General features: G+C 39.7%; 1 protein-coding gene across 2 annotated transcripts in view; it reads left to right on the top strand.

Moving 5' to 3' along the window:
* RNGTT (RNA guanylyltransferase and 5'-phosphatase) overlaps nt 1-24882 on the top strand; it is a 449379-nt gene that overhangs the window by 62117 nt on the left and 362380 nt on the right. For both annotated transcript variants that reach the window (XM_065401183.1, XM_065401182.1), the window contains exons 7-8: nt 16705-16814; nt 18266-18367. In XM_065401183.1, the coding sequence (XP_065257255.1) occupies nt 16705-16814; nt 18266-18367 (212 nt within the window). The remainder of the gene's footprint in view (nt 1-16704; nt 16815-18265; nt 18368-24882) is intronic.

Here is a 24882-nt window from a genome sequence, read left to right as displayed (position 1 = left end):
GGAAGAAGAGAAGAGCAGCTAGTCCTATAGGAAGAGGGGAAGAGTCAATGGAGATAACACCAAATATGAACCCCAGGAGGATACGTTGGAATAGGAATCGAGAGGACTTGCAGCCAGAGGAAACAGGGGATAGACCGGAGAATCGCACCATCACCAGGAAAAGGCAGGTCTACATGATTGGGGACTCCTTACTGAGAAGAATAGACAGGCCTGTAACTAGAGCTGATCCAGAGAACAGAAGGGTGTGCTGTCTGCCGGGTGCTAAGATACGGGATGTGGACCTGAGACTGAAGAGGATCCTAACGGGAGCAGGAAAGAATCCACTGATTGTCCTTCATGTGGGAACAAATGATACGGCTAGGTTCTCGCTGGAACGTATCAAGGGAGACTATGCCAGGCTGGGGAAGACTCTTAAGGAAATCGAGGCTCAGGTGATCTTCAGTGGGATTCTGCCTGTTCCTAGAGAAGGGCAACAAAGGTGTATCAAGATTATGACGACTCAGGCAGTGGTGCTATAAGGAGGGCTCTGGGATGTATGGCCACTGGGAAGCATTCATGGACAGAGGACTGTTCTCTCAGGATGGACTTCACCTGAGTGAGGAGGGAAATAGACTTCAAGGATGGAGGCTGGCACAACTGATTGAGAGAGCTTTAAACTAGGAATTTGGGAGAGATGGTTGGGAGATGTCCTGGTAATCTCCACGCCGGATTTTAACATTGAGAGGGAAGAAAATGAAGTAAGAAAGGATACAGCTGTGGGTAGGAGAATGGACATGAGGAGGAAGGGTAGTGTAGATACCAGTCTAATAGGTGATACTGGCGGTAGAATGTCTGTGCCTAATTGGGTAAAGAGTGTGAGCGAAGCCAAAGAGCAAAAATGAAGATGTTTGTACACCAATGCGAGGAGCCTAGGTAACAAAATGGAGGAACTGGAGTTACTGGTGCAGGAAGTGAAACCAGATATTATAGGGATAACAGAAACATGGTGGAATAGTAGTCATGACTGGAGTACAGGTATTGAAGGGTCTTTGCAGTTTAGGAAAGACCGAAATAAAGGCAAAGGTGGTCGAGTAGCATTGTAGATCACTGATGAGGTAGACTGTAAAGAAATAAGAAGTGATAGAATGGATAAGACTGAGTCTATCTGGGCAAAAATCACATTGGGGAAGAAAGCTACTAGAGCCTCCCCTGGGATAGCGCTTAGGGTGTGCTATAAACCACCGGGATCTGATTTGGATATGGATAGTGACCTCTTTAATGTTTTTAATGAAGTAAATACTAATGGGAATTGTGTGATCATGGGAGACTTTAACTTCCCAGATATAGACTGGAGGACAAGTGCTAGTAATAATAATAATAGGGCTCAGATTTTCCTGGATGCAATAGCTGATGGATTCCTTCACCAAGCAGTTGCTGAACCAACAAGAGGGGATGCCATTTTAGATTTGGTTTTGGTGAGTAGTGAGGACCTCATAGAAGAAATGGTTGTAGCGGACAACCTTGGTTTGAGCGATCATGAGCTAATTCAGTTCAAACTAAATGGAAGGATAAACAAAAATAGATCTGTGACTAGGGTTTTTGATTTCAAAAGGGCTAACTTAAAATAATTAAGGAAATTAGTTAGGGAAGTGGATTGGACTGAAGAACTTGTGGATCTAAAGGCAGAGGAGGCCTGGAATTACTTCAAGTCAAAGTTGCAGAAACTATCAGAAGCCTGCATCCCAAGAAAGGGGAAAAAATTCATAGGCAGGAGTCGTAGACCAAGCTGGATGAGCAAGCATCTCAGAGAGGTGATTAAGAAAAAACAGCCTACAAGGAATGGAAGATGGGAGGGATCAACAAGAAAAGCTACCTTATTGAGGTCAGAACATGTAGGGATAAAGTGAGAAAGGCCAAAAGCCATGTAGAGTTGGACCTTTCAAAGGGAATTAAAACCAATAGTAAAAGGTTCTATAGCCATATAAATAAGAAAACAAAGAAAGAAGAAGTGGGATCACTAAACATTGAGGATGGAGTGGAGGCATCGCCCAATATCTAAACAAATACTTTGCCTCAGTCTTTAATGAGGCTAATGAGGAGCTTAGGGATGATGGTAGAATGACAAATGGTAATGAGGATATGGAGGTAGATATTACCACATCCAAGGCAGAAGCCAAACTCGAACAGCTTAATGGGACTAAATTGGGGGGCCCAGATAATCTTCATCCAAGAATATTAAAGGAACTGGCACATGAAATTGCAAATGTGAAAGAACTCAAATGTGAAGTTGCGGAACTATTAACTAAGGTTTGTAATCTGTCCTTTAAATCGGCTTCTGTACCCAATGACTGGAAGTTAGCTAATGTAACGCCAATATTTAAAAAGGGCTCTAGAGGTGATCCCGGCAATTACAGACCAGTAAGTCTAATGTCGGTACCGGGCAAATTAGTCGAAACAATAGTTAAGAATAAAATTGTCAGACACATAGAAAAACATAAACTGTTGAGCAATAGTCAACGTGGTTTCTGTAAAGGGAAATCGTGTCTTACTAATCTATTAGAGTTCTTTGACAGGGTCAACAAACATGTGGACAAGGGGGATCCAGTGGACATAGTGTACTTAGATTTCCAGAAAGCCTTTGACAAGGTCCCTCACCAAAGGCTCTTACGTAAATTAAGTTGTCAAGGGATAAAAGAGAAGGTCCTTTCATGGATTGAGAACTGGTTAAAAGACCGGGAACAAAGGGTAGGAATTAATGGTAAATTCTCAGAATGGAGAGGGGTAACTAGTGGTGTTCCCCAAGGGTCAGTCCTCGGACCAATCCTATTCAACTTATTTATAAATGATCTGGAGAAAGGGGTAAACAGTGAGGTGGCAAAGTTTGCAGATGATACTAAACTGCTCAAGATAGTTAAGACCAAAGCAGACTGTGATGAACTTCAAAAAGATCTCACAAAACTAAGTGATTGGGCAACAAAATGGCAAATGAAATTTAATGTGGATAAATGTAAAGTAATGCACATTGGAAAAAATAACCCCAACTATACACACACAATATGATGGGGGCTAATTTAGCTACAACAAGTCAGGAAAAAGATCTTGGAGTCATCGTGGATAGTTCTCTGAAGATGTCCGCGCCGTGTGCAGAGGCGGTCAAAAAAGCAAACAGGATGTTAGGGATCATTAAAAAGGGGATAGAGAATAAGACTGAGAATATATTATTGCCCTTATATAAATCGATGGTACGCCCACATCTTGAATACTGCGTACAGATGTGGTCTCCTCATCTAAAAAAAAGATATACTGGCATTAGAAAAGGTTCAGAAAAGGGCAACTAAAATGATTAGGGGTTTGGAACGGGTCCCATATGAGGAGAGATTAAAGAGGCTAGGACTCTTCAGCTTGGAAAAGAGGAGACTAAGGGGGGATATGATAGAGGTATATAAAATCATGAATGATGTGGAGAAAGTGGATAAGGAAAAGTTATTTACTTATTCCCATAATATAAGAACTAGGGGTCACCAAATGAAATTAATAGGCAGCAGGTTTAAAACAAATACAAGGAAGTTCTTCTTCACGCAGCGCACAGTCAACTTGTGGAACTCCTTACCTGAGGAGGTTGTGAAGGCTAGGACTATAACAGAGTTTAAAAGAGAACTGGATAAATTCATGGTGGTTAAGTCCATTAATGGCTATTAGCCACGATGGGTAGGGAATGGGGTCCCTAGCCTCTGTTTGTCAGAGGGTGGAGATGGATGGTAGGAGAGAGATCACTTGATCATTGCCTGTTGGTCCACTCCCTCTGGGGCACCTGGCATTGGCCACTGTCGGTAGACAGGATACTGGGCTAGATGGACCTTTGGTCTGACCCGGTACGGCCGTTTTTATGTAAGCCCATTAGCAAGAATTTTGAATGAATCTATAAACTCAGGGGTTGTACCGTATGACTGGAGAATTGCTAACATAGTTCCTATTTTTAAGAAAGGGGAAAAAAGTGATCTGGGTAACTACAGGCCTGTTAGTTTGACATCTGTAGTATGCAAGGTCTTGGAAAAAATTTTGAAGGAAAAAGTAGTTAAGAACATTGAGATCAATGGTAATTGGGACAAAATACAACATGGTTTTACAAAAGGTAGATCATGCCAAACCAACCTGATCTCCTTCTTTGAGAAGGTAACAGATCTTTTAGACAAAGGAAACACAGTGGATCTAATTTACCTCGATTTCAGTCAGGCATTTGATACGGTTCCACATGGGGAATTATTAGCTAAATTGGAAAAGATGGGGATCAGTATTAAAATTGCAAGGTGGATAAGGAACTGGTTAAAGGGGAGACTACAACGGGTCGTACTGAAAGGTGAACTGTCAGGTTGGAGGAAGGTTACTAGTGGAGTTCCTCAGGGATCGGTTTTGGGACCAATCTTATTTAATCTTTTATTACTGACCTTGGCACGAAAAGTGGGAATGTGCTAATAAAGTCTGCGGGTGACACAAAGCTGGGAGGTATTGCCAATACAGAGAAGGACCAGGATAGGATATCCTACAGGAAGATCTGGATGACCTTGTAAACTGGAGTAATAGTAATCGTATGAAATTTAATAGTGAAAAGTGCAAGGTCATGCATTTAGGGATTAAAAACAAGAATTTTTGTTATAAGATGGGGATGCATCAGTTGGAAGTAACAGAGGAGGAGAAGGACCTTGGAGTATTGTTTGATCACAGGATGACTATGAGCCGCCAATGTGATATGTCTGTGAAAAAAGCTAATGCGGTCTTGGGATGCATCAGGCAAGGCATTTCCAGTAGAGATAAGGAGGTGTTAGTACCATTATACAAGGCACTGGTGAGACCTCATTTGGAATATTGTGTGCAGTTCTGGTTTCCCATGTTTAAGAAGGATGAATTCAAACTGGAACAGGTACAGAGAAGGGCTGTAGGATGATCCGAGGAATGGAAAACCTGTCTTATGAAAGGAGACTCAAAGAGCTCGGCTTGTTTAGCCTAACCAAAAGAAGGCTGAGGGAAGGTATGATTGCTCTCTATAAATATATCAGAGGGATAAATACCAGGCAGGGAGAGGAATTATTTAAGCTCAGTACCAATGTGGACACAAGAACAAATGGATATAAACTGGCCATCAGGAAGTTTAGACATGAAATTAGACGAAGGAGTGAAGTTCTGGAACAGCCTTCCAAGGGGAGCAGTGGAGGCAAAAGACATATCTGGTTTCAAGACTAAGCTTAAGTTTATGGAAGGGATAGTATGATGGGCTAGCCTAATTTTGGCAATTAATTGATCTTTAATTATTAGCGGTAAATATGTCCAGTGGCCTGTGATGGTATGTTAGATCGAGTGGGATCTGAATTACTACAGAGAATTCTTTCCTGGGTGTCTGGCTGGTGAGTCTTGTCCACATGCTCAGGGTTTAGCTGATTGCCATATTTGGGGTTGGGAAGGAATTTTGCTACAGGGCAGATTGGCAGAGGCCCTGGGGGTTTTTCGCCTTCCTCTGCAGCGTGGGGCACAGGTCACTTGCTGGAGGATTCTCTGCACCTCAAAGTCTTTAAACCATGATTTGAGGACTTCAGTAGCTCAGACATAGGTTAGGGGTTTGATACAGGAGTGGGTGGGTGAGATTCTGTGGCCTGCATTGTGCAGGAGGTCAGACTAGACGATCATAATGGTCCCTTCTGATCTTAAAGTCTATGATTCTATGATTGGAGTTAATGGTTTCTCCAGAACAGTGGTTCTCAACCTATTTACCATTGTGGGCTGCATATGCAGCTCTCTGTGTTGTGGGCCTCATGCACACAATGTATATACTACCTGTATGGCCCTGAGGATGTCACATGGGCCACAGCTGTGTGCTGATTGGGCCACAAGTGGCCTGTGGGTTGAGAACCACTGCTCCATGATTTAAGGAAAGTTGTGTTATATGCACATCAACATGTCAAGGAAATGTCTGGGGTGTACCGGAAACTGCTAAAATCTCTCTCTCAATTTAAGTTAGTTAGCAAGGATTAATTTTTTTATTGTCTGTTAAGCTATCAAAGAGCACATTAGCTCTAAATTCCAGTAACTCAGTTTCAATAACTTTTTATTATGTCTCCTTCAGTGGGGTGTGCATGTGTGAGGGTTTTTTTTTTTTTTTTTTTTTTTTTGAATGATTCTCTCTCCTGTTTTCGTGTTGCTCTGGTGCTTTCTTCTGCTTGCTTTACTTTCCTTCCCTTTTTTGTCTTGGAACAGAGTAATGATGCACAACCTTTGCATTGTGCACAACTGTACTCTTTGATGAAGGGTCTGCTGGCTGCAGAAAACATGGGGAAAGACTAAGTATGCATGGAATCTCTGTGGAATCCCCCATACAAGATTCTAGGACTTTCTTCAAGTCTTTGTGATTATATGTAACCCGAATAAGTATATGCACAAAAAAAGTCGTGTATGCACAGATCTTCCGTGCATACACGTTTTTTGTGTGCATATACTTATTCGGGTTACATATAATCACAAAGACCTGAAGAAAGTCCTGGAATCTTGTATGGGGGATTATGAACACAATAAAAGCAATCTGACAGCACTGCTGGGAGGAGGAAATGATTCTACCATGTATTTTTGGCCACAGATCATTGCTCTTGTGGATTTACTCCAATCCCTCATTCAGCTACTGGATGTTTCCCCAGAGGCTTTTTGCTTGAAAAGTCATTATCAAACTCCTGTCCAGTTACTTCCATTCCAAGTATTTGTTTTATCAAAAATAAAGTCAACCATTCTAGCTTTGTGAAGATAGCTGTTGGGCAGAGAAATTGCTGAGACAATGGAAAGACTGTTTCATGGAACAAGATTAAGATTTGCCAGGAATGGATTGTCTGCCTATTTGGAACAATTCCTGAAAGTATAGAGCACATGACTGTCACATTTTGTTAGGAACGGTAGGGGAGAAGTGGAAACTTCTGATTAGAGCTGGGCAGGAAACACATATCTTGTGTCATGAGAATTTTTGTCATTTTGAAAAATTTCTCCATCCCAAATTGGGATTAAAAGCTGAAATTTCAAATTTTAATTAACCAAAAAGCTGAAAATTTTGGGATCAGGTCAACTGAAACTTTTAGTTTTGATTTTTCACTGTTCTTATATTTCACGATAAATTAACCTTAATTTCCAACAAAAAGTTGTTCAACTGAAAAAGAAAAATATTTGTTTAAAAATGATGAAATGGGATGTTTCAACAATTTTAAAACTTAAAAAAAAAATTAAAACAGGAAATTTATCAGTCATGTAATTTTAGACTTAACTTCAAATTTTATTTAAAAATGTAACAATAAAAGTTTCTAAAATTAATGGAAACTTTTTTAAAATTTAAACATTCCTCTATTGAGTTTGTTACACAAAGTCAGAAAGCAAACATACTGTGAAATATCTGGTTTCACTATCCAGGCTGATTGAAATGTAAACAGTAATATCATATTAGGAGAAAATTACTTTTTGGGGGTTTTTTTGGTATAAAAAAATTCTGTGTCCCTCAGACCACATGTTTGCTCAATTATAATTCTGTCAGAATATTTTTTTTAACAGCCATATTTTTTTTTAATTGAATTGTGGGTTAGGCTAAGTATATGCTGTATACAATTGCTTTTCTTCTAAATTTTTTTTTTTTTTTTTTTTTTTTTTACAATTTACATTCAATATTAGTTAAGATCAAACTCTTTAAAACAACTTGGTTTTTTAAACATGAAAAAATATCATTGCCTATTTCAAACCCTGGTTCCCTTAGGATTCCTTCATTTAATGTATAGTTAACTACTTTTACAAGCCAAAGTTCCTTTAAAAGAAGAATTAATTTATATTCTGTTCACAAAATTCATTTTTTAGGCATCTCATAAAACCTACGAGAATGAGAGAACCCCATCTCTTGAAGTTTTATAAATATAGTAAATACTGTTAAAGTACAAATCAGCGCTTAACTGATGAGGTATTGAACTTATTTTTTTAAGAATTATTGTTAAAATGTCTTTTCAAAGCTCTGTAGTTCAGAATTTACTTGATATTTTTCTTGCCTGGTTTCCATCCCTTACACTTTTAGTGCACCATAATCATATGTAATATACAGTGTCTTTGCAAGAGAGCTCATTGTTTCAGGTCAGGATGAGAAAGTCTCAAAATATTACATCAATTAACAAAAGAATCCAAACAAAACCAGCCTTCAAACAGGGCAAGTAGGCGACTAGGATGTATATTTTCAATTTCACAAAGCTGACTTTTATGTAACCTTGAATTTCATTAATGAGGTAGTTTACTTTTCTAAAAAAATAATTTACCCTTCCCAACATATGGAGAGTTGTAACCAGTATAAACTGTACAAAATTGTGATACAAATTGTAGAGTAGTAGCCTTATAGCAGATTGCTTTTTTGAGAGAAAACAATTGTACTAAACACTCTGTCACCTGCAAGTCCAAATAAATAAAATTGAGGATTTGAAAGTATCCCTTCACTGATAATTTCTGGAGAGATTTTCAAATGACACAGATGGCAGTTAAGCACCTAACTCCCATTTCTGCCTTTTGGAAATCTCACCTGTTGGGCAAAAAATGGATAGCACTGTCTTAGTAGTGGGGAAAAGGTACTATCATATTCTCTGGTTGCTTCACTACACTGCATAATCTCCCTTATTAGGAGTAAACCATGACCATCTTTCCCTATTCCAAACCATTCTCCTAGCCAGACACTGAAAATTCACAGACCCTGTATCTAGGCAGCTGCCTGCTTCCTTCACTGAGCCATTCATGTACTGATAGCACTGCAGCCCAAAACTACCTCACTCTTTTATCCAGTGCCCTTCATGTAAGTGAGTAGGCAGAGTGACAGAACAAAAGCCTATGGCGCAACAAACAACGAAGACATCTAAGTGAAACAGCCTAATTCTCTAGATCTCTTGTGTAAGAATGAGAATTGAAAATGATCCCATCCAGATATGCCAAGGTCCACAGCCAAGCCAATAACATCTTGGGTTTATCAATATTCTAGCCAAGTTCTTTGCTGCCCAATTCAATCGAGAATGTGTTGGAAACATTTGTTGACACTATGCTTGGTGTAGGTTTGGGTTATTGTATTGAAATAGGGACTGGGAGTGTTTAATCACAGAGATTTCTGGTTTTATTCTGTTGTTGAAATGCGATTTTTGTTTTATTTCCCTGAGCATCAGACTTGTTTTAAAGACTAAAATAATTTATAATGCACTCTGTAGGTTTCTTTTCAATATCCTTTTGATGATATCTTTCTTAGGCTTACTGTAATGCTCAGTACAACTTTATGTATTAGGTTTAGATTAGAAGAAAAAATATGCCTGAGTTTTTATACAAGTATGCAGGTAACAAATCAACTTTTTATAGTGTTCTCAAACTCCTATTGTGGAGAAAATTCTCCCAACCAAAGATGACTGGATCTGGCTTCTTTCAGAGTTAATTTTTATCTGAGCATTACTCAGAGGGAGTCCTTGATGAACCATAAGATACTTCTTGCACATTCTCGGGTGGAGTTTGCTCCAGCTTCCATGCTTTCAATTCCCGCCATGCAGGGAGTGAGGAACTGTTCTCTGATTGCAAACTCTGATGTTTAGAACATAAGAACGGCTGTACTGGGTCAGACCAAAGGTCCATCTAGCCCAGTATCCTGTCTACCGACGGTGGCCAATGCCAGGTGCCCCAGAGGGAGTGGACCTAACAGGCAATGATCAAGTGATCTCTCTCCTGCTTTTGGTGTAGCAATGCAATGCATTGCCACTAAATCAACAGGCCACCCCTCTTAGCTAGTGCATGCAGAATTGGGTGCTTTGTGTACTTCAAAGTATAATTGTAAACATAAGCCACTATACTATCATAATATAGTCAGCAGCTTGTTTGGTACATTTTGAATGTAAGGAGAGGTAGAAATGTATTCTGCTCTAACCACTGGAGGAACCTAAGTGTGGTTTTCATTGGTTCTAAGCATCATTAGCTCTTACTAATTTCACTTGGAAATGTGAGTGCTGTCAAGTTGGACCCTCGGCAGTCTGGCAACAACACTGTGGTCACACACAAGACTGTCCTAGTGAATAGTCAGTGTGATCTTTAATTTCTGATGAGGTGACTGAGGTTTTTTCTTCTGTGGAAACACTCTTTAAAGACAAAATAGTTTAGAGATTGCAGTTGTTGACATCAGTTTTCTGGTGCTGTAAAGTAGAGGAAAACATGGGCCCTCCTTCAAAAAATCTTAGAACTGAAGTTAAACAACAGGTCAGAGGTAACCTGCCAGATGACCTAAAGATTAAAATTCCCAGGTGAGGCAATTATTTGTTTAATTTTCTTGTAACGGAATTACTATGTACGTGGTTTAGAATTAATAGATTCATAGACTCCAAGGCCAGAAGAGACCATTGTGGTCACTTAGTCTGACTTCCTGTATAACATAAGCCATATAATTCCCCCCAAATAATTCCTAGAGCGTATCTTTTAGGGAAAAAAACCATCATCCTGATTTTAAAACGTTAGTGATTGGAGATTCCACTATGACCTTCGCTAAATTGTTGCAGTGGTTAATTACTCTCACCATTAAAAATATAGCCTTATTTCCGGTCTGAATTTGTCTAGCTTCCACTTCCATTCATTGGATCATGTTATATCTTTGTCTGCTAGGTTGAAGAGCCTAATATGAAATATTTATTCCCCATGTAGATACTTATAGACACTAATCAACTCACCCCTTAACTTTTTCTTTGTTAATCTTTGTGTATTTAGGGTTACCATATTTCAAGTTCACAAATAGAGGACACTGCCGGGGGTAGGGAGAGGGGGAGGGGAGGTGTGACATTCCCCTGGTGTTATCTGGACCGGTGATCTGCTAGGTCACTCCAATCCTCGACTCTGGGAGCCAGCCTTACCCTGCTCTGCTGTGAGAACCCCCACTCTTGGGCTGTTCACACACAGCTTCTAGCATATAAGCTGCTCCCAGCTACGTGAGTGAGCACTTTGGGCCAGCCGCTGCTTGGATTGTGCAACCGAATGATACTAGCCAATATCTCCAGTCCCAGACATAACACTAGGAACCTCCATCTTGCAGTGTCCAGTTATGCCCACTGGACGCTGCAAGCTTATATGAGTTTGTCAATTTAACAAAGAAATTGATATGTACCAGGTTTGTTATCCCAAGGGGAGTCTCTGACATGCTTCTGCTTCAGGTAAAATAAATAAACAAACAAATTTAATACCTACAAAAGATAGATTTTAAGTGATTATAAGTCAAAACACAAGAAGTCAGATTTGGTCAAATGAAACAAAAGCAAAACGCCTTCTAAGCTGATCGTAACACTTTCAGTGCCCTTACAAACTTAGATGCTTCTTACCACAGGCTGGCTGGTTGCCCTTCAGCCAGGCTCTCCCCTTTGATCAGCACTTCAGTCGCTTGGTGGTGATGTCTGTAGATAGAGGTGGAAGAGAGCGCATGGCAAACGTCTCTCCCCTTTTATCGTGGTCTTTCTTCCCTCTTGGCTTTGTCCCCCCCCCTTTCAGAGTCAGGTGAGCATTACCTCATCGTAGTCCCAAACTGACCCAGGGAAGAGGGGTGACTCATTCAAGAGTCTAAGGGCTTGGCTACACTTGCAAGTTAGAGCGCATTAAAGCATCCCTGGGCGCCCTAACTCCTGAGGTGTCCACACTAGCAAGGCACGTAGAACGCATTACTGTGCTGTGATTGGCCTCTGGAAACATCCCATAATCCCCTGAAGTCAAGTGGCCACTCTTCCCATTGTTTTGAAATCGGCTGCAGGCATGCGGATATCCCTTTTCAGAGCTGTTTCTGACAGCCGTATGCTTATCTGCTCCGGGACAAAGCAAACCATTAGTGTGGAATGCTGCTGTTATGAGTGAGTGTGTGTGTGTGTTTCTACTGCTGTCTGAACTTACAAGACAGCACACTGACACACTCTCAGCCCCCCAAAACACACGGTCTCTCCCCCCACATACACACAACACACTCCCTGTCACACTCCACCTCCCCTCCCCATTTGAAAAGCACGTTGCAGCCACTTGCACATTGGGATAGCTACCACAATGCACTGCTCTTTGTGGCGTTGCAAGAGCTGCTAATGTGGCCACGCTAGTGCGCTTTCAGCTGTAAACACACCGCAGCATTTTCCCTGCTGCGGTCTCCAAAGGCTGTTTTAACTCCCAGTGCTCTACATCTGCAAGTGTAGCCAAGCCCTAACATATCCTTTCTTGCTGCCTAAGCCAGTGTCCTTTGTTCCTGTGAGGCTGGGCTGGGTTTGTCCCATACATGCCCTGATCAGGTGTGAACTGCCCCTTTGCTCTTGGAGAGTTTGGCCTGGGCCTCTGCTCCTGGAGAGTTTTTGCTTGGGCTTATTTTAAGCCATGAGGACACATTTTCAGCCTCATAACTATATACATGAAATTACAACCTATAACATTACTATAACAACAATGCTTAGTGCATCATGAGCCTTCTGAAGACACCTGACATGACAAGCTTTGCATTGGATACCACATAATCATATTATGAGGATGAATATGGGGGTGCAGGGTGTTCCCCTGAGGTAGAGAGTCAGGGAGGGTACAGTTTTCTACTGTACACTTTTTCTACCTTGAATATCTATCATTTTATAAATAAGTGTAATGGCCTCAAAAATAAATGTAAATCAAATGTAAATAAACCTTTTTACATGCAGTCAGTCCTTTCCTACAGTGCTGCTTCCTGTTGTGCCCATGCATATTTCTCTGTAGAGTGTATCTTTCTCAGCAGTGGTTGACTGCTCATCAGGTAACCATGAAAGTCATTACAAGATCTATTCCTGAAGTTGTACTGCACAAACAGGATCCCTTTCAGTGACTCAACAGTCAATACCATGCCACCCTTACTCCTTCGCTGCTTTTAGAGCTGGGTGGCTAGCCAGCAGCTGCTGCTCTCCAGCTGCCCAGCTCTGAAGGTAGCGCCGCTGCCAGCAGCAGCCCATAAGTAAGGGTGGCAAACCGGTAAGCATGAACACTGCTCATAAGGCATGTTTGGAATTGTAGTTCTATCAGAATCAATGTTGGAAAAAGGATGAGCAAAGAAAAATCAGACATTTGTTCATATTTCAAAAATCTGAGATAAGAGGACAAAAAAAAGTGTTGTCCGGGAAAACCCAGGCATATGGTAACCCTAAGAATATTGAGCTCTTCGAGTTTGTTTTCTAATCCTTTAATCGATGTCGTGGCTCTTCTCTGCATAGGTCTGGCTGAAGCAGTGGTTCTCAGAGGGATTTGAATGGAGAATGTTAGGGTTATAATGTTTTATCTGCTGCATTTCATGTTTTTAAAATGAAAATTCAGGTCTCCAGCAGTCCTTAAATGTTCTGACTGTGATCACTGAAGCTGATGTTCCCCAGTGACTTTATTAAATACTGTTCCCTGATTTTTTTTGTGGCCATTGATTATTATTGAATTCCAATTAATACTGATTTGAAGAGTTGAGGGATTGTAGGGGTCTAGTCCCAGAATCCGGCACAACAGAATCAGGGTTATCAAGGTCAGTATCTGATTGGGAACCCTGGTGTGCCCAACGAAGACACTTGCAGTGAGGGTAAAGCCAAAGCTTTAATCACTTTTATTAACACGGTTAGTAAAGACAGAAAAGCTGCAAACCCCTTAACATTAACTTTGCAGTACTGTTATATTTTTATCTCTTGTACCCCATTCTTTGCATACGCTCACATACTCACACCCCTTCTTGGGGATCTGATGGTGAGAGGCAAAGGTCCAGCCCTTTCCCTGGAATGCCAAACAAGTCAGATGGTCCAGATCCAGATTAAGATCGACCGACCCTTCTCAAATGGCATTCTGGCTTATTATAGGGCCTAGAGGTTGTCATGAATATTCATTGAAAGGCCCAACCTGCCTTGTCCACCATAAAGTTAGAGTGCTTTTATCCTATTGTATATTAATGATTTTAGGTTATTACCATATACATCAATTTGTTGCCAAGGAAAGTTTGCGGTTAAGCATTTGCCAACATTTTATCCTAAAATATTTTAAACTAGTATCAGTTCAGTGTTTCTGCAGTTACCTGGTATCATTTTGTACAAACTCCTCCCTTAAGCACATTATTCCCAGTTGCCCAAAACTCAGGGTAACTGTTGGTCCATTTATTCTATGCCAGAGTTCACAGGCCTCAAAGCCTTAAGCTAACTGCTTAAGCTGATGCCTTACAAGATACAGGCCTGTAGTTTCCTTGTGTTTACTTCTAAGTAAAATAAAATGCAAAAAGCTAGCTCTGTGGACTACAATACATATTAATAACTTTGTTAATTTGACTTAATTAACTGCCTTTTGTTCCTGGGCACTATATCTCTTCTTCACCGAGAAGTCTGAAGGAATGCCTAACATAGTGAATGCTAATGGGAAGGGGGTAGGTTTAGCAGATAAAATAAAAAAAGAACAAGTTAAAAATCACTTACAAAAGTTAGATGCCTGCAAGTCACCAGGGCCTGATGAAATGTATCCTAGAATACTCAAGGAGCTAATAGAGGAGGTATCTGAGCCTCTAGCTATTATCTTCGGAAAATCATGGGAGATGGGAGAGATTCCAGAAGACTGGAAAAGGGCAAATATAGTGCCCATCTATAAAAAGGGAAATAAAAACAACCCAGGAAACTACAGACCAGTTAGTTTAACTTCTGTGCCAGGGAAGATAATGGAGCAAGTAATTAAGGAAATCATCTGCAAACACTTGGAAGGTGGTAAGGTGATAGGGAATAGCCAGCATGGATTTGTAAAGAACAAATCGTGTCAAACCAATCTGATAGCTTTCTTTGATAGGATAACGAGTCTTGTGGATAAGGGAGAAGCTGTGGATGTGGTATACCTAGACTTTAGTAAGGAATTTGACACGGTCTCGCATGATATTCTTATCGATAAACTAGGCAAATACAATTTAGATGGGGCTACTATAAGGTGGGTGCATAACTGGCTGGATAACCATACTCAGAGAGTTGTCATTAATGGTTTCCAATCCTGCTGGAAAGGCATAACAAGTGGGGTTCCGCAGAGGTCTGTTTTGGGACTGGCTCTGTTCAATATCTTCATTAATGACTTAGATATTGGCATAGAAAGTACGCTTATTAAGTTTGCGGATGATACCAAACTGGGAGGGATTGCAACTGCTTTGGAGGATAGGGTCATAATTCAAAATGATCTGGACAAATTGGAGAAATGGTCTGAGGTAAACAGGATGAAGTTTAACAAAGACAAATGCAAAGTGCTCCACTTAGGAAGGAACAATCAGTTTCACACATACAGAATGGGAAGAGACTGTCTAAGAAGGAGTACGGCAGAAAGGGATCTAGGGGTTATAGTGGACCACAAGCTAAATATGAGTCAACAGTGTGATGCTGTTGCAAAAAAAGCAAACGTGATTCTGGGATGTATTAACAGGTGTGTTGTGAGCAAGACACGAGAAGTCATTCTTCCGCTCTACTCTGCTCTGGTTAGGCCTCAGCTGGAGTATTGTGTCCAGTTCTGGGCACCGCATTTCAAGAAAGATGTGGAGAAATTGGAGAGGGTCCAGAGAAGAGCAAGAAGAATGATTAAAGGTCTTGAGAACATGACCTATGAAGGAAGGCTGAAAGAATTGGGTTTGTTTAGTTTGGAAAAGAGAAGACTGAGAGGGGACATGATAGCAGTTTTCAGGTATCTAAAAGGGTGTCATAAGGAGGAGGGAGAAAACTTGTTCACCTTAGCCTCTAAGGATAGAACAAGAAGCAATGGGCTTAAACTGCAGCAAGGGAGGTTTAGGTTGGACATTAGGAAAAAGTTCCTAACTGTCAGGGTGGTTAAACACTGGAATAAATTGCCTAGGGAGGTTGTGGAATCTCCATCTCTGGAGATATTTAAGAGTAGGTTAGATAAATGTCTATCAGGGATGGTCTAGACAGTATTTGGTCCTGCCATGCGGGCAGGGGACTGGCCTCGATGACCTCTCGAGGTCCCTTCCAGTCCTAGAATCTATGAATCTATGAATCTCTGCTGGAGGAGCAGTAAAGTAGATTCAATCTGTCTTCTTTTTTCTGGGCTTTCTGGTATAAAGTGGCAAAAAACCAACCAAACAAAAAACCTTGTAGCTGTGTAATAGCTTACATTTTACTTAATAAACACCTTATCTGATTTCAGTTTTTCTAGAAGAACTCTACCTTGACCACAGGCCTAACCTACCAATTTTGAGGCCAGTATGGCTATTTTGGTGTATTTTAGAAGTAGGGTCAAATAAGACCTGTAATGGAAACTGAGGCCATGTCTACACTTACCAGGGAATGATGCTGCTGTGATCGATATAGCAAGGGTTGATTTAGTGGGTCTATTAAAGACCCGCTAAATTGACCGAAGAGTGCTCTCTGGTCGACTCTGATACTCCACTGGAATGAGAGGACAGGAGAGCGTGTCCTGTTGACGCAGCGTGGTGTAGACACCACGGTAAGTCAACCTAAGCTATGTCGACTCCAGCTACGTTGCTCACGTAGCTGGAGTAGCATGACTCAGTCTACACTACCAGGGTATATTGACCTTAGTTGTGCAACCTTAAATATCAATGACTTTAAATCTTAGTGATTCTAGAAGTCTGTGTGTACATGAAAGCATCAGTTTTCTGAATTTCTTTTGTGATATATCTTAAATTCTAATAGCTTTTTGTATTTTTTTTTTTTTTAGGGTGCAATTTTCTTGGAAGGAGTGACAGTTAAACGTGTAGCCCAAGTGACAACTCAACCAAAGTTAAGAGAAATACAGCAAAAATGTCAGCAATTCTGTGGATGGGAAGGGTATGGGAAAAATCATTTAATTTTAACTTTTTTCTTTGAATAGTCCAAACATTCAATATTATATTCTTAATTTTGTGAAAAGTCAAGCAGGCAGCTATTTATTAGGATGGGCTGTTACTTTTTTTTTTTTTTGGTAACCAGAAATATTCAACAGTAAAGCTATATTGGCCTACAAAGAAAAGAAAAGAAAAGAGAATGATCAGCTGTTATAATTTAAGAAACAAGATTCTAGAATCATATTTCCAGGGTCAGATCATAAATTATGTTCATGTTAGCCATTGCTACACAAATACCAAATGCAGTAGTCTGGTCTAATCATTATTTCTAAAGTTTTGGTGAGTTTTAGTGCACATTAAACTAAATAACACTGGCTTGAACCAGGCAAAAAATTGCAAGTTTACTTATACAACTATCAATACGCATCTGTTCTGATGTGCAAAACCCTAGCTTTTCCATTTCTTGGCCTTTCTAATGCAGTCATTGCTGGTTTGAATTTGTGCCTAGCATTGATGTGAACACTGGTTTAGTACCATTTCTAGATGTAATCCAGAATTTGAATGTTAATTTCCAGAAGTGAAAGGCTCATGGAATATTCAGTACCACTTAGCCCTGGTCTACACTGGGGGGTGGGTGGGGGGGGTTTGTCGATCTAAGTTACGCAACTTCAGCTACGTGAATAACATAGCTGAAGTTGACGTACTTAGATCGACTTACCATGGTGTCTTCACTGCGCTGAGTCGACTGCTGCTACTCCCCTGTCGACTCTGCCTGCGCCTCTCGCAGCGCTGGAGTACAGGAGTCTACGGGAGAGTGCTCGGAGGTCGATTTATCGCATCCAGACTAGGGTGCCTCTTGTAAGAAAAAAAAATCTTGTTATGGAAGATGTTCCAACTGAAAAGTATCAGAGGGGTAGCCGTGTTAGTCTGGATCTGTAAACAGCAACAAAGAGTCCTGTGGCACCTTATTGACTAACAGATGTATTGGAGCATAAGCTTTCGTGGGTGAATACCCGCTTCGTCAGACGCATGTAATGGAAATTTCCAGAGGCAGGTATAAATATGCAGGCAAGAATCAGTCTAGAAATAACAAGGTTAGTTCAATCAGGGAGGATGAGGCCCTCTTCTAGCAGTTGAGGTGTGTTTACCTCATCCTCCCTGATTGAACTAACGTTGTTATTTCTAGACTGATTCTTGCCTGCATATTTATACCTGCCTCTGGAAATTTCCATTACATGCGTCTGACGAAGCGGGTATTCACCCACGAAAGCTTATGCTCCAATACATCTGAAAGTCTATAAGGTGCCACAGGACTCTTTGTTGCTGTTCCAACTGAAAGTTAACCTTGTAGAAAAGGTAGTGTTAACTGTGTCTCATGCAAGATTGATTTGAGAAATACATTACCGTGTATGGATACTCATTGTAGAATATTAATAAAAATCCTGCTTCTTTTAGGTCTGGATTCCCTGGAGCACAGCCTATTTCCATGGACAAACAAAATATTAAACTTTTAGAGCAGAAGCCGTACAAAGTAAGCTGGAAAGCAGATGGCACTCGGTAAGTTTTCATATCTAAAAAAACTACATAATTCACCCTGATACATAAAGCAAATTGTTTAGATGAGCAGTTTGTATGCTCTTTGGAGTGTGAATTTCTTCCTTATACAGTGGAGAGACATGTTTTACTTTGTTAAAGAAACAAAAAGTCAGCTCTAAAAAATTGAAGTTCTAATATAGTTTGGTATTGTACGGTATTGTACATAAGTTATGCTGAAACTTCAAGCCTCTTTCATCTGAGATGCTTTTCTATAGACTGTTCCTTTAAGTGTATTTTATTTAACGTTTTTGCTTTAATTCTTGTCCTCCCTGAGTTTTGCCTATTGGGCTGGGATACCATGATGAGGAGTGCCTTATAGTAGGGGTTGTCTACACTTAAAACACTGCAATGGTGCACCTGTAGCACTTCAGTGAAGGCGTTACCTACACCGATGGGAGGGCATCTCCCGTCGACCTAGTGCTTTCTACATCAGGGGTTAGGTTGTTTTAACTTTGTTGTTCAGGGGTGTGGATTTTTCACACCCCTCAGCAACATAGTTATACAGAACTAATTTCCTAGTGTAGACCAGGCCTAAGATAATATACAATAAGAGGCTTAAAGGAACTCAGCTTGGTAAGAAAAAAGTTATACTTTATGGTACACAGATCAATCTTTAAATTTTAATCTGTTCTTCAGTTGTTGACATTTGAAAATTTTATTTACTTTTCCTGTTGAGAATGCATCCTACTAATGATTGGAATTTCATAATTCTTCAAAGGTATTGATACTGTAGTCCTGTGTTAGAATTGTAACTCTATGACTAGTCAGCATCCTTCTTATTCAACAGTAACTTCTGCTACATGTATTGCAGTGGTGACATTCTTTTAGTAGAGGTGCAGAAATAAATTTTTCAGTCTGCATTTGTGTGCAAGACTTGTATGTGTAGAATGTATTTTTGACAGTTGATCTACCGCTGGATAAAGAAAGAGAATACCTCCTCTCCCACTTCTGCTGTTAGAAGTTGTATAGGGATATCCATTTTAATTCACTATTCTGTAGGAAGAAAGTTACAAGAGCAGTTCAATAGAAGTGGTTACAGAATCAGTAGAGAAACTAGCTAGCATCATGCATTGAAAATGCTTGCAGCTACCATTTCTAGACAACTCATCAATAATATATAGTGAGCAAAGTAAAGCTATTCTGTGTCTGGCATTACAAATCAATGCAGACCATAGAGGGCATGTCTAGACTACAGGCACCACCGCGGCACAGCTGCAGCTATACTGCTGTAGCACAGTAATATAGACATTTTCTGGATGGATGGATGGGGTATTTCCGTTGATGTAGGTAATTCACATACCCAAGCAATGGTAGCTAGGTCAATGGAAGAATTCTTCCACAGCCCATAGCTAGTTTGATCTAAATTTTAAGTGTAGAGTGGAGCAGGATAAGCTGGAGTTTAAATTTTACTTTCCCCAAGCTAATATATACATGTAGTGAACAAACCTTAAACACTAGCTATTTCCTGTATTTTGTTGGGAGTGTTCAAGAAGTGGTGGAAGGGGGTATGAAAAAGATTCTCTCTCTCTCTCTCTCTCTCTCTCCACTGTATTCCATATGAGAAGTAAAACACTACTTCCCTTAGAAGCCATATAAGAAATGTTACAAGTAAAATGTAGGAATAAAACAAATTAATCAATAAGCAGCTAAAATATCAGATCAGTGAAACTGACATGGTGACCAGTGTTGAAGCTATACAGTGGTCACACTTGAAGTTAATTCTGGTTTGAAATAGATTCCCTGTCTCTAAAATGGGGGAATGTTGCTGAAATTAATAGCTATCAAAGAAGAAGAAACTCCATAATGTACCTGTGTGTGCCCTGGGAGAAAATTTCTTCGTGACTTTAGCTGGTGATCTGTTTATACCTCGAGTAATGATTTATTGCTCCTGTAATCTTTATTATTTGGCATTTATATAGCAGTAAGTGTCTAGAGGCCAACTACACTGGGGCCCCACTGTACATTAGTTTCAGTTTGCTTTTTAAAAACCCTGGGAAATCACAAAAAAATGTAATAAAAGAACATTATGCATTATGATAGTGTTTAAATGCATAATCACATATTATTTGTTATATGCGGTGTTGTAGCCGTGTCGGTCCCAGGATATTAGAGAGAGAAAGTGGGTGAACTAATATCTTTTATTGGACCCACTTCTGCTGGTGAAAGAGACAAGCTTTTATGCTTACATAAAGCTCTTCTTCAGGTCTGTAGCATTCCTGCCTCAATCACTGCACAAGATGGACAGTGAATGAGGTAGAGGATTGTAAGGAGAGGAGAGGGCATTCTCTTCTGTTTAAGTTATTGGACTGAGTTCCAGGAGAGCGGAGTTCTCTTCCTGTCTCTTCCACAGACTTCCCATGTGATGCTGGGCAAGATGATCACAACACATTGTGACAGTGTGTGACTAGCCTAAGGCTGACTTCACTACTCTGCTTATTTTATAAGGGTCCCCACCTGGGGTAAATTGACAAGGTAATAGTTTAAATACTAAATGATTGACTAATTAGCTGGGTGATTCAGCTGAGTCATCAGCTGACACAGTTGAGAGGCAGGAAGAGACAGGGAAGATTGACAGGAAGGGCTATACAAGCCGGAGATCTCACAGAGGTGAGATTTTTCCCCACCTTGGTAGTTGGTAAAGACTCGGGGAAAGACCTTATGCTTTGGGGAACAAACATTTATAAAGCATTTGGTGTTGAACTTGCCACTGGTGTGCATGATATGCACAAATGGGACCAATTTAAGGTTGCATCAGCACCTTGATTTTCTAACAGTATCCCCTCCCCCCCATGTAATTATCTGTGTAGGAGAGAGAAAAAAGAGCAGGAGTTGGCAGTGTCAAAAATATGTACACAACTGAGGTATCTGAGTAATGAAGAGGAGTAGCAGCAAAATACTATGGGTAAGAAGAATATAAGAAATGAAAAATAAAGAAAAAATTGCTAACTCCCTTTAGTTCTAGAAGTTTTGAAAGAACGGAAAAATTCCTGGATCAGCTGTTTAAGTTCAAAGTTACAGGATACTGCGTTCACAGAGGACATACATTCGAGCTCTAACAGTGAACTGATTGCCACACAAATATAATAATGGGGCATGGTCTCTATTCCAAGGAATGTGCAGATGTTGCAAATACCAGTGAGGATACAGAATTAATACAAAAAGAGAGGTTATAAATAGGGCTGTCGATTAATCGCAGTTAACTCACGCAATGAACTAAAAAAATTAATCATGATTAATCGCACCGTTAAACAATAGAATACCAATTGAAATTTATTAAATATTTTTTGGATGTTTTTCTACATTTTCAAATATATTGATTTCTATTACAACACAGAATACAAAGTGTACAGTGCTCACTTTATAGTATTTTTTATTACAAATAGTTGCACTGTAAAAACAAAAGAAACAATATTTTTCAGTTCACCTCATACAAGTACTGTAGTGCAATCTCTTTATCGTGAAAGTGTAACTTACAAATGTTGATTTTTGTTTGTTTGTTAAATAACGGCACTCAAAGACAAAACAATGTAAAACTTTAGAGCCTACAAGTCTACTTAGTCCTACATCTTGTTCAGCCAATCGCTAAGACAAACACATTTGTTTACATTTGCGGGAGATGCTGCTGCCTGCTTCTTATTTACAGTGTCACCTGAAAGTGAGAACAGGCGTTTGCATGGCACTTTTGTAGCCAGCGTTGCAAGGCATTTACGTGCCAGATATGCTAAACATTCATATGCCTCTTCATGCTTTGGCCACTATTCCAGAGGACATGCTTCCATGCTGATGACGCTAGTTAAAAAAATAATGCGTTAAATAAATTTGTGACTGAACTCTGTGGGGGAGAATTGTATGTCTCCTGCTCTGTTTTACCTACATTCTGCCATATATTTCATGTTACAGCAGTGTCGGATGATGACCCAGCACATAGAATCATAGAACTGGAAGGGACCTCGAGAGGTTAACTAGTCCAGGCCTCTGCACTCATGACAGGAATAAGTATTATCTAGACCATCCTTGAGGGGTATTTGTCTAACCTGCTCTTAAAAATCTCCGATGATGGGATTCCACAACCTCCCTAGGCAATATATTCCAGTGCTTAACCACCCTGACAGTTATGAAGCTTTTCCTGATGTGCAAGCTAAACCTCCCTTGCTGCAATTTAAGCCCATTGCTTCTTGTCCGATCTTCAGTGGTTAAGAAGAACAATTTTTCTCCCTCCTCTTTGTAACAACCTTTTATGTACTTGTTCATTTTAAGAACACTTTCACAGCAGATTTGACAAAACGCAAAGAAGATTTCAATGTGAGATTTCTAAAGATAGCCACAGCACTCGACCCAAGGTTTAAGAATCTGAAGGCCATCCAAAATCGACGTGTGGAGCATGCTTTCAGAAGTCTTAGAAGAGCAACACTCACATGCAGAAACTACAGAACCCGAACCACCAAAAAAGAAAATCAACCTTCTGCTGGTGGCATCTGACTCAGAGGATGAAAATGAACATGCGTTGGTTCGCTCTGTTTTGGATCGTTATTGAGCAGAGCTCGTCATCAGCATGGACGCATGTCCTCTGGAATGGTGGTTGAAGCATGAAGGTACATATGAATCTTTAGCGCATCTGGAACGCAAATATCTTGCGATGCTGGCTACAACAGTGCACTGTGAACGTCTGTTCAGGTGACATTGTAAATAAGAAGTAGGCAGAATTATCTCCTGCAAATTGTAACCAAACTTGCTTGTTTGAGCAATTGGCTGAAGTAGGACTGAATGGACTTGGAGGCTCTAAAGTTTTACACTGTTTAATTTTTGAATGTATTTTTTTGGTACATAATTCTACATTTGTAAGTTCAACTTTCACAATAAAGAGATTGCGCTACAGTACTTGTTTTAGGTGAATTGAAAAATACTATTTTGTTTTTTACAGTGCAAATATTTGTAATCAAAAATAAATATAAAGTGAGCACTGTACACTTCGTATTCTGTGTCGTAATTGAAATCAATGTATTTAAAAATGTAGAAAACATCCAAAAATATTTAAATAAATGGTATTCTAGTTAATCGTGAATAATTTTTTTAATCGCTTGACAGCCCTAGTTATAAATATCAGTAGAAAAATCAGATTTGCTCTGGAAAAAAATGTGAGCTAGTACAACGAGAGTAAAGACAAAATGTTCAAATACTCACTGGGAAAGAAAGCTGAAACATTTTTAGTAAGGCAGTTAGTTCATATGGTGATGAGCATACAAAGAGCACCCAACCCCTTTTCCCCTCTCCAAAAGAAAACAATTTGGGGTGATGGTAAATGGCAAAGTACATGGGATATTATCAGGACTTCACAAATCCACAGAAAATGAAGTGCTACCGGGTACTATTCAGGATTTACAGGAGGATGGAAAAGATGTTTTAGAGGTTTCTTCTATCTCAGTGGTTCCCATTGATTATTTATATTCATGTTATGCATAATAAATAAAAATATAATGATTCGCATTCTAGTGCAGTTGCATTGTGTGATGCCCTCTACATTTGTAAAGGTCTATAGCATTGTATACATGGAATTTTCATAAGGAAGACATGCTAGAATAACAAAGTACCTTGGCATAATCCAAGATCAGATTATTTCCCAGTACTTCATATTTTTAAAATTAATAGAGCTAGGTGGAGTACAGTAGAACCTCAGAGTTATGAACACCAGAGTTACAAACTGACCAGTCAACCACAGAACTCATTTGGAATTGGATGTATACAGTTAGGTAGCAGCAGGCACCAAAAAATACAGTACAGTACTGTGTTAAATGAAAACTGCGGGAAAAAAGGGGAAGTTTGAATTTTTTTTTTTTACAAGGTAAGGAAACTGTTTCTGTGCTTGTTTCATTTAAATTAAGATTGTTAAAAGCAGCATTTTTCTTCTGCATAATAGTTTCAAAGCTGTATTAAGTCAGTGTTCAGTTTTAAATTGGAAATAACAACCATAATGTTTTGTTGAGTTATGAACATTTCTGAATTCCGAACAACCGCCATTGTGAGGTGCTCGTAACGGAAGTTCTACTGTACAATCAACGTTGGATAACTTTTTATGATCACCAGAACTAGGCATCATCTTCCCAATATCTGTGTCAATCTGAGCTTTGTAGAAGATTAAACCTCTTTCTTTTATTACAAATGCTACATCTTGCATGCTTTATTCTCTAGGATAGACTCCTATGTTGACCAGATATCTGAGACTGTGATTTGGATCTTCTTCAAGGTTTCCAATTCATTGTTTTCAATCTTGTAGAGAAAGAAAAGTCAGACACGGGCAGCCTACATATTTTTCTTAAAAAGACAAACAATGTTTTTACAATTAAAATACACAGGCAGAGATACCCATCTATTTCCTATCCATATTGTTGGGATAACTGGAAAGTTTAGCTTTACTCTGTCAGCATGTATTCCATCCAAATCAAAATAAGTTCTAGATTCTCTGCTATTCTGTTTGGTTC

Source organism: Emys orbicularis, chromosome 3 (genome assembly GCF_028017835.1).
Source record: "Emys orbicularis isolate rEmyOrb1 chromosome 3, rEmyOrb1.hap1, whole genome shotgun sequence".
NCBI classification, from domain to species: domain Eukaryota; kingdom Metazoa; phylum Chordata; order Testudines; family Emydidae; genus Emys; species Emys orbicularis.
This window is presented reverse-complemented; position numbering and strand designations above follow the sequence as displayed.